At 36.8% G+C, this 11,381-nt stretch overlaps 1 protein-coding gene across 1 annotated transcript in view; it reads left to right on the top strand.

Moving 5' to 3' along the window:
• Nucleotides 1-11,381, top strand: part of LOC131893341 (G-protein coupled receptor 54-like) — a 26,483-nt gene that overhangs the window by 1,579 nt on the left and 13,523 nt on the right. The window contains exons 2-3 of the mRNA XM_059243340.1: nt 7,846-7,894; nt 8,883-9,075. Coding sequence (XP_059099323.1) covers nt 7,867-7,894; nt 8,883-9,075 — 221 coding nt within the window. The 5' untranslated portion in view covers nt 7,846-7,866. The remainder of the gene's footprint in view (nt 1-7,845; nt 7,895-8,882; nt 9,076-11,381) is intronic.

The raw sequence follows: 11,381 nt of genomic DNA, 5'->3' as shown, positions 1-11,381 counted from the left end.
AGAAGCGGGCTCCCTTTGTTCCTAATTTGGATCAATCAAGCTTTGAAAGTTTTGTTGTTCTTCGATTCCAAACCAACAGCTGCAATTGATTGAAATGCCAAATGTGCCACTAAAACCTTTCCATTTCCATTTTCGTCTATTGCTCCCGGATGTGCTTCGATGAAATCAAGCTTTGGAAGTGTTTTTACCCAACCTCTTCGAATATTGATCGCAGTCCCCAGAAACAACGCCATTTCTTGTGGGAACATTCCTTGTGGGTTTATTTTGCCTGAAGTTAAAAAAAAACCATACTGTCAATTAGTAGATTGTTTTTATTTTGGAAGAATATTGGGGTCGTCCGGTCGGACTTGACTAAATACAAAGTAAGTGCAGATCGGAAAGTGAGAGACGTGTTGTTCTCTAAAAGATGTCCTTCGCACGAACCGTAATTTTGATAATATCATATAGCAATAGACAATACTAAACTTGAACCGGTTCTCGGTCTTGTATCCTCAATCAACAATGCTTTTGATGTGAAGAACCATCAGTATTCTTTGTGCACTTCAATTTGACATGTACCCTTTCATCAGTAAGGCTTTACAAATGTATCGAGGATCAATATGTTTCATACAACCGATATAATTGAATTCATTTTGTAGCAGTTCGGCTACAAATGTAAAAAGAATGCGTCTTCTAAGTCTTCACTCATCTTAACATCCAAGTTACAAGTTATAAGGCGTCAAAACCAACTACACTTTAATACATAACATGGATACCCCATCCTTCTAGTAAAGTATTTTGCTGGAAAAGGGCTATTTTTTACTTTGCCTCTCTAATAACTTGATTTTCAACAGGTACAAATGATAAATTGAATGCAATATTAGGTCACTGAAGCTTCATTGAAGGTAAAATGTAATGCAACGATTCGTAGCAGACAGGGAATTTATCTTTATACGCTTAAGCATAAACCTAACGGATAAGTCAATTAGGCTATTCGTTAATAGATGAGTATCTTTGGGTGCCTCATGCTCAAAATCCCGTTGTCGGCTTCTGCAGACGTGCTTCAAAGTTTCCTTCAGTTTTCCCTTGGCATTTGACATGATCGTGGGCCTTTGAGTGCGTTTATCAATGTACTGCAGTATCTTGTATCTTGGTGTTCACGATGAGAAAGGAAAAATAGTTTTTGTCTAAAAAAAGATGATGCATAGCTCAACTGCATTTTGTGCTAGAACAAGCACTTCATACTTTTGTATTCGTAAGTTATCTGGTTGATATTTACTTGACCAAGTCCGAAAAAGGTGGCTGTTTTCCACCCAAAGTTGCAACTTAAAGTGTTATCATTTTTAAAGTAAATTGTATAACATTTATTGTCTTTCCGTTTAGTAAATCATATTGGATGCTTTGAGTAAAAACCGAATAATGACGGACCTTGGGTCAACAGACAAGAAATGTCTTTTTCTTCAACGTAATTTTTTACCAGAACTTCAAGTTATTCACATCAGCTGTTGTAGTACCTTTTGAAAGGAAGCCTGTCAAAACTTTCTTTTTCAGATCCTGTTTTATTTCTTGCATTTTCGCGGCATATTTACAATCAACTCTCCTTACGATTTAACAAACATATTCATCACTTCTTATTTATATGACTGAAATATTCGATTTATCATTCTCCTCCGATAATATACGACGTTGCGTGAAAATCGATGCCAATGCTGATACGAGCATGTCATGCCATACATGGTTCAATCCTTCAAATTCTTTATTTACCCATGGGATTGTACTCAGTACTTACTTTTCAGCCAGAAAAGTTTCCACTGAACATATTGACACATCAAATCTAGATTACGAGACTGTTTCTAGAGCTTCTTTCCCACAGATTATACAACGATGATGGGAAACCTTTTTCATCGGGAACCCAGTATGCTTCTTAATTCAATCATCTACTTCGAGATGCACTACGGAATACCCAAATGGTGGGGAGATCACGAACTTTGGCTTAGAGCTCAATTATCCCAATTCGGTGGTTATGGTCAAAGCTGCCTTCCAAGTACAAAAGTGGTTCCTAGGCTCTGTGATCTGGAGTACTTGAGTATCTTGTTTCGAAGGGGGGAACACACGTTTCTTCATCAAATCAAAAAAGACCCTCAGGAGAGCAAACGAGAATCGATAACAAATATCAAAGAAATTGATGATTTTTCTTCAGTACCAAAACTTGAGCTTGAGAAAAACGGCCAATGTCATAGACACCGTTCCTTTATTTGGAGTTGGATAACAAAACAATTGATTGGAACATGGAACCTTGTCGAGTTAAAGGCCATTTTGTCAAGATGAAATGAATTGGGAAACGTTCTAGGTTTTGTTTTGCGCTTATGAACTAACACTGTATTTTGACGTAGTCAAGGGTCTTTAGTCTCTCAAGTGTATTTCTTGATTAAAAAATAATCCGAGTTAAAAGGCATATAGAAAATTATGATGTTGAATTACAACTCAAGCACGAACATCATTTCTTGTTAATATGCACTTTAACATCCAGGGATACCCCGATAATTGTCGTCAACGTTGCGTGACTATTCAAACGATATGTTCCACAAATATTGGAATTACAGGAATGTATTTGAAACAATTAGGTGTACTTAAAGCGGAAATATTTTAGAAAGAGCGAATTTGTCACCAATTTGAGACTTATAAACTGGCCTGATTTAAGACTTTCCCAAACACAGGTAAAAGTCAATAATAAGTATAAAAGGAGTTGAGCAACAGTTTAAAAATAAAAGCATGATCGTCAATGACACTAAAAACATTCATATTGTGAGCGAACAATTATATTCAAGAACTAGATCATTTTTGGGCCCGGGTGAGGTTTTTAGTAAGTCCATATGGCTCACTGATCCAAAAATTGGCAAAATGCACCCAATTTTGCGGTTGAATTCCACTCAAGGCCAGGTGGCTTTGATCTTCCATGATTGCAATTTTCTTGATAATGATATTGTGAAGGTAATCAAGATGCAAGTACACTGCTTTTCATCTCAAGCAACGTTCATGTGGCGCCCCCTACTAGACCACAAACACGAAACATATTGTTTCACTGGGTTTGGTACAAAATTTGAAACAGGCATTGATTGAAGCCAATTATCTGTTTCTCCAGGGATTACTTTGTTGATTCTTCAGATGGCTTTACCGGAATTGATTATACTGCCATTAATCTCCTTTTACCATAAGGAAACTTGAGAATGATGATCGATTTTTTGGTGTCTGTGAGTAGTGCTCCAAGTGAGTGAAATATATGCGGTGATTCAATGTGTAATTGGAAGATTCCGGCTGATAATAACTTGATAGACCTCACCTTATATCGTGAGCAAGAAAAAAACCAAAGTTAAGATATTAGACTTTCCACTAGTAGATGATGAAGACAAAGACATTCAGCAGGCCTCGTCCTCTAAGATAGTGGAAAGGTTGATGAGCATATCCAGTTGAAGGTGGGTAAAGCAACCACACAAATGAGTGGTTGGATATATCGCACATTTAAGTCCAGAGATAGCATCACGATGCTAACTCTGTACAAGTCGATTGTCAAAAGCATCCATGAGCTTTGGCCCAACCCAGGATTTAGGGTCAATTCTAATGACCGTAGAGGCTTAATATGCGTTTTGAGAGCACCTTCAAGTCCTCAAGAATCCAGGCTAGTTCGGACAATGAAGTCCACTTCTCTTGTTTCTCGACCTCCTTCATTGTTAAAGTTTGCTTCCCTCTCAAATTTGCATGGAAAATGTATGCCTTGTTGATCCATTTGCATCTTTTAAGTCAGACTTGGACAAGTTTTTTGACTAAATTCCTGATCAGCCTTACATTCAAGGGCTGGCCAGATCCGCTAACTCTAATTCGTTGGTCGATCAAGTAATACATGCAAATTAAATTAAGTAAGATGAATGCATTTTTCGTTTTGAACTGCTGGGATTCCCATCCCAGTAACGGTAAGTATCGGTAAGCAAGTCTGCAAAAAAATGGTTATTAACTTCGCCCACTTGTTTCTAGTTCTTTAGGTTTGCCAAATGTCTACCAATCGTTTGGATGCAATTATTCCGGTCCAAGAGATGTCTCGTATTGTCTTTTTATAGATTTGTTGCTAAGTAACTGAAACTCTGAGAGCAGATTATTGCGGTCAAAGTCTTTACTAAGTTCTTAATCTTTTCCAAGAAGGTTTCCCAATAGACAGATATAAGTCCTTGATCATAATTACTGGTTTTTCACATGCAACATACATAAAAATTAATTGTAAAGCACAAAAAAATCTTTTTAAGACATTTGCTCTGTATATTTGTGTCCGTTTTTTTTAAATTATAATTTTAATTTATCGCTTAAAGTATCTTTTTATTGCACTCATTGTGCTTAAAATTATTCAGCGACGCCCTGAAAATGTGGTGGTGTTATTCTAAGCTCGTACTTCAATCTCGCAAAATTGTGGTTGTCTATAACATAAATACATGGCAATATCAATTAAGCCCCCAAAAGCAACATTGTGTGAACACTCTATCGTGAAATTCACAAGTACAAAAAATACTTACTTTTTTAAAATATCACTAGTTCTTGGCTCATTCTGAAACAAATGGACAATCCTAAACGTCATATACATATGCCGAAAGGAAATCATACCAATTTCTTTCAAAATTGAGTCAAATTTGAAGAACCAAGACCTTTAAACTGTAGATAGATGACCCTAAAGACGCCACTTGAAAAGTGATGTAACCTTTATTGATGTATTACAAGGCCAAATTTAGCTCTAGGTTGTTTTTGGAGCAATTAGCTAATTTACTATGCTTTCGTTTCAATGTTTGAATTGCAGCATTTTGTCAGTTTCGTTTGAAATATTAGATGATTGAAATGTAAACTGTTCGAACTTAAGTATTGTAATTTGAACAGGCGGCACCATCAGCATACTTGTGTTTCATATAAGCACAAAAGCCATAACCAAGCAAGCTTTTTAAACCGCGTTTGAAAGTGAGTCAAACAATGAAGTTCTAAGATCACAATAACAAAATAATTTTTATTATGTCCATTAATGTATGAGAACCCACGTACAAGCAATCCCTTGTAATGAGACTACAAGGGGAGATTTTGGTCATTGTGGCAAATGAACCTTTTTCTGGCAGCCTTGATGATGATGATTATGATGAAGCCTTGATGATCTCTTTACAAAATAGAAACCCCTTTTTTCAGAATCTGAAATGATCAGTTTTGCAAGCAGAAAACATATATTGAGTATATGTTAGAGTTATGTTGCGAAGACATATTTAATTGATGGAGGTTCCATCTAGTTTTTGCGATTAAAGAAGGCACAAAATCACCCACAAAACAAGACTCTAAACAAACGGTTCTTAGAGCATTAGCTCTAGCCTGTCTGTTAGTCAATGAAGCAAAGACTTGGTGCTAAAAAAACCTAAATGGCTCTTTATATACCTAATATAAACTTGATTATTGCTCAGGGTTAGATTTTTTTCTCTCGAAGTAGGTCATTTTTGTGTCAAAGCCTGAAGTCAACTGCTGATGGTTTGAGTTAAGCTTTAGAAGCCAGTGAGGCAAAGTGATGGATTGTGAAATGACGACATCTGAATCAAGCGCCACCTAGGAGCATTGACTGTGTTATAACATTATGCAACATAATCCAGAAAACTGACATTGCTAGTGCAGAAATTGAGAAAAGGTAACCTGAATCAAATTAAATGAAAATTTAGCCTTTTGTCTTAAAGCAGTAATTCAGGATCATGTTCACGTGGTTCTAAATGAAATGGCTCTGTAGTCAAAAGATGAGTGAGTTACAACAATAATACTTTGGTATGTGTTTCCCATGACTTCGTATTTCATTTTGTGCGATTATTAAAAAAAATGATCTTATGTGATCTTTGAAAATTACGCAAATCGATACCTCAAATTAAAGGAAAAATATAAGCATTTTGAAATAAATATGTTTCTTAATCTCTTCCTGACTTTTGGCTTTCTAATAAGAGTCCCTATTGTAGCTCTTGGAAGATGAGGTTAGCTGACGCTAGAGTCATAAGGCGCCACTTTATAGTCCAAGATTTGCTTCAGTTGTCGAATCCGGCTTCAAAAGCTTGACTCAGCCCATCAGTAAAGTCAACCAGATCAGTGCCAATTAACGCAAGTCAACTTTCTAGAATGAGAGAAATGACACTCCCTCAAAATAACGACATTCATTCCTTTCACTTTTCTAGGAAGATAAGTTGATTTGTTAAATCAAAGTGCCTTATAGGAAGGATATCAATAAAAAAAATAGACCAAGTTGAAGGGTGGTGATTCATCTTTGAAAATCTGTTGAAGTGGGTCGTTTCAAGTGGATTTTAAATTTCGAGTTATGGGAGGAATATATTTCCGTTAATTCATGGTCCTCTGATAGGGGAAATTGTACAATTTTGTCCTTTGGGTCGAAGACTGAAAGTATTGAATTGAGCAAGACACATGCAATTTTGCAATTTTGTTTGCCTATTCATTTTGTGGATTGTCACACCCTTGCACGATATATTAAAATACTGATTCAACCATTCCTGCCTTTACCGATTATAATCTCACCGATGGGCTTATCCTCAAACTCCGCTGAGCATTGAACCTTTAAATGTCTTCAAATTGAGCGAACCATAAATAGCTTCACATTTTCCCCATCCTTCTCCATGGCAATTTGGATGTGTATGAATGTTTTATGTTTGTCAAAAATATTCAGTATAGGGATAACGTTTTTACAAAGCCAACCATTAGTGACTGGGTCTAAGTTTTACTTCAATCTGTATCTGTTTCAGACCATCTCAATGTGGAACACACCAGGAGTTAAATAACCGATTTATATCGTCTTTAGGCTACACTATAAGTGGTTCAAGGTTTTGAAAGTCAGAGAGTTGTTAGTTTTGCGAATTCCACTCTTCCATATTTATTGATGATTTTCAACATTGACTTTCATGTATGTGAGTTTTCTCGAAACCTATTTAGGGTTCACGGTAACAAATTGGGCTAACAACTTTTCTCGTGCATGGTATGTTAAGAGAAGTCAAATTAAGTTTAAATCTAGAGTGGGCCATTCTCCATTCTTTGGTTGTCTATTCTAGCACCAGATCGAATTGATGTAAGAAGGAGGCCTCTTTATGCATAAGTAAAGTTGTAAAGTTTTTCGCTTAATCGGCAATAGTAACGTTTGAATTGAGCTCATCCGTTCATTCAGTGTTTGGTGATGGTTCAGTGGTGTTGAGTTGCAATCAAAAATACTCAAACAAATGGGCATAGATTGGTCCAGTTTGGTGTATACTTTCTGTACTTTCTTACTTCTGTTTGTTCTTTCGTCTTCATTGACCTAAATCAATAAGTGGTTTGCTTTTTTGTTCTGAAACCTCGTTTTAAATCATCAGGTTTTGAATCGAATGAAACTGACACAATTGAATCTAGAAATAATTGCTTAATTAATTCGAAGTAGAAACGTTAGATATCCTAGTACAATGCATTTCTTAAATGGCCAAACAGACCGAGTCCTCCCTAAAAAAATGATGTGACGTCATCAAATGGTTGTTGCATTAAGGATCCAACAATATGCGTAAGATCTCAAGAAGCGTTTCAACGGTACCCTTCTTCTGGAAAAAAATAGAAAATGATTCATTTTAGTTACTTTTATCGTTCAAGTGCTAAAATCAATCCTGACCCCATTTGCCATGTGGTACCACTCCTCGCAGAGTGGTAAACAATCAGCGTGGCCAATTCGACTGCGATATTGATCTTTCCTGGGAGTGCACTCGTTCGTTGATGTGCTCGAAGAATATTGATTCTGATCCGCACTTTCACGTTTTGCAAATAAAGTGACATTTTCAACTCTTTCAGACCACCCTTCGCTCCTCTAAAATGGAATTGGATGAAGGTCAATACGATGGTAAGATTCCAATCTTTTACCAAATAGTCACCTTGAATTTTCGATGAATGAGGCTAGCTTTTGAAGCTGATTTGAAGGTTTAATTAAGATTGCAAGAGTGAAACTTCTAAGAATCACAAAGTTTGAGAACAGGGAACGCTGCAACTCAATAAAACCATAAGTGCTTACCAGTATGAACTTTGGTCAATTACTTAGATTGTTTAAAGCTTCTCTAACTTACTTTGAAGTAAGTTGGGTCGGAAAACTTTGCATATACTGGAACATTCATTTTACCAAAAGAGCGACTCGAGACGAAAACAATCCTTGGGCATATTCATCAGTTCTTCTTCAAGGTTTTAGAATTCACGGGTTGTATACTAAAGTAATGGCAACGCGGAATGGCGAAAGTTTTAAACCAACTTTGTTTGAGGCAAAACTTGCAGAAGTTGATTTCAAGTTTATTCTTTTTATCGCAGATTGAAGGTGGCATTGTTTTGCCAAGTGGTAAAAAGAGTAAGGATCAATTTAAAAACACTTGTTAAATCTTGGATTCAATAATTGGGAACTGTGAGGAAATGATGAAATTCTTATCGTAATCCCGGTAGCGGTAAGGAAGTCCGCAAAAAAAAGTGCGACAGTTATTTGTGTGAATTCTCATTTTGTCGTATTTGACGACCTTGTGACCAATGGGGATACTGAATGATTCTATGTCAATTGGGCCAAAAACCTGAATTCGCCTTGATTTTTTCAGTTTACAATATCAAAAGTAAACATTTTCATGAATGAACCCAAAATTAATTAGTCAAGAGTACAAGCCTATCGATTGCGATGGTAATGCCATGAATAAATAATTCACGTCTAATGATCTTTTAATTCATCGAAATCTTCCATGAAGCTAGTTTAAAATGCCATTTCAGAATAGTTCTTCAAATGACGTACTTGGCCCAAAAAGGGTGTCATATTTATCCAAGGTTGTCCCTTAAGATTTATGTATGGTTCCCCTTTTCAGACTTGACTCTGCCCATGTTGGAGGACATTGCGAGCAATTGTTCCCTGCGCTTGGAACACATTCAGGCCTTAAATATCAGCAATATGAGCGTTCTCATGAGACTCTACAATATGTGTGAACACACTTGGGACCCGGATAAAACCTGGGATGTGTACTACTGGGAGGAGCTCCTACCTCCTTTGTTCATCTACAGGCAAGTAGTGTCACACTCGACTTTTCCTTTTCCTGCCTATTTGCGCCGTCTAGTATATTAATATGCATGCTTTGGTATATTCTACATACACGCAGTGGTTAATGATGTTGGCAAGCGCATCTAATGTAGTACAGTACGAGAATGTAATGTAAATGTATTGTGCATACCTACTTTCTTGTTATTGTGTGAGTATCACGGATGTCAGGCATTGAAGGTAATGGTCGTTCGTCTTGATAACCTTGGGATTACAAGCATATCTGACTGGTTTTTGGTCCCTTTTGCAAGAATCCGGGATTGAAAACCCATAGTACGACATGAAAAAAATGAAAATAATGCTAGTAGATATAGCTTCAAAACTCGTCGGGAAATTGACATATATCTCACCTTGCATCTTAATAACTTTAATTGGATTCAAAACTTGCCACGATTCAATCTTACAAAAACATCAAAAGGTTTTAATATTCCTACGTGTCTTTGGGGAATGTGACACGAGCTTTTAGGGAAGATCAGTTATTTTCAACCCAACCCTTTGCCTCACAAAACTTAGCTCAGGTTTGAACCCTCATACCTCCTACAACCGTCAAATGCAATTCATGATCTTTATCATTAACACTTTCAACATCATTCATAACTCTATTGGAGCCTTGAAACACATGCCATTGCCGAAGGGGTTTTTTTGAGCGTCGTGATCCCAACTCATTTATATTCTAACCACATCACAACAACTTGAGACACTCAATAGATAAAAATACACAATGTTTTGAGGCTTTGATTTTGTGGCTTCTGCTGTTGATAAAAGCTACGACGTCATTTTTTCTAGAGTTTATGTTGATCCATGTCACTTGTATTCCTCATGTCTTTACTGATAATCCGAGCTTTAGACAATTCAATCCAGGTTGCAACTTGAATATACGATTTGCCAGAGTTGATCCTTGATACAATGGAAATTCTAAAATGTCATCAAACAACAGCTTCGTATCAATGTGGAGAGGATGAGTTTTAAGTTCATTTATTTTCTCTTTCATATTGCAAACCCGCTTATTGCCACATTATGTTTATGATTTATTTTTACATGATCAATTTATCCAATTGTGACCTGAATATGGTCTATATTATGACTTATGACCAAATTTGTACAGACTCCGCTAGTTACATTGGTAATTGGCAGGCCTCGACCCAATCAAGAAGCTCAAGCAAGGATCTTAGGATAAATGAACAAGATGACGGCAAATTTGAAGGGTATATCCAATCAGAAGTTGCTTGGGGCTGAAAATATCGAACATTGAAATCCAAAGGCATATCTTCCATGAAAACCGTGTATAAACCAATAGTCACGTTGCTTCTCGAGTACGTTTTTCCAATAAGGGCCCCAACGATCAAAAGGGTTTAAATAAGATTGAACGAGGAAAAATCAGTTTCTCGAGATCCAATGAAGGCATGTATAATTTGAAGAATTTGAACGACTTAGATAATCTGTGATTGTATAGTATTCAGCATTACTATGAACCTTACTTAATGTGAAATAGGATATGAAAAATACTCCAAATGTCTTAATTTGCTTTGCCCTAACCCGGGGAACAGATTAAGCATTTTTGAGATACTGGGGATCTCGTGTGAAATAAGCTATCAATTCAACCCTTTTTTGTTTTTGTTTTTTCACGGGCTTTTCTAACCGTTACAGGGAATGAAAAACTCTAAACTATTAAAATGAAAGGTTATAATTCGTTTAATTGTTACCTTTCAATCTTTATATGATATTTGGTCTACCAGCGAATTTGACTTTTCAGACCGAGATAGTCATTGAATGCAGGGTTGATCTGGAATGCTATCTCGAAATTTGTCCAAGTCTGACTTGAAAGATGCTACCTGATCAACAAGGCCTACGTATTCCCTACAAATATAAGAGAGAAGCAAATTTTAACAATGAAGGAGGTCGAGAAACAAGAGAAGTGGACTTCATTGTCCGAACTAGCCTGGATTCTTGAGGACTTGAAGGTGCTCTCAAAACGCATATTAAGCCTCTACGGTCACTAGAATTGACCCTAAATCCTGGGTTGGGCCAAAGCTCATGGATGCTTTTAAAGACGTACAGTATCAGATACCTTTCGTACCTTCTCTGAACACTGTACAGTCCTAACTTTTCCAGTTTCTCCCAATATGAGAGCTCTCTCATTCCTGTGCTGTTCCTAGTGAAACATCTTTGGACTTGTTCGACCTTTTGCAAACCTGCTGAACTCATTGGAGCCCAAATGGGTGAGGCATATTCAAGATGTGGCTGGACAATCGGCTTGTGCAGAGTTAGCATC

This window comes from Tigriopus californicus, chromosome 2 (genome assembly GCF_007210705.1).
Source record: "Tigriopus californicus strain San Diego chromosome 2, Tcal_SD_v2.1, whole genome shotgun sequence".
NCBI classification, from domain to species: Eukaryota; Metazoa; Arthropoda; class Copepoda; order Harpacticoida; family Harpacticidae; genus Tigriopus; species Tigriopus californicus.
The sequence above is the reverse complement of the archived record's forward strand: the minus strand, read 5'-3'. Positions and strand labels throughout refer to the sequence as shown.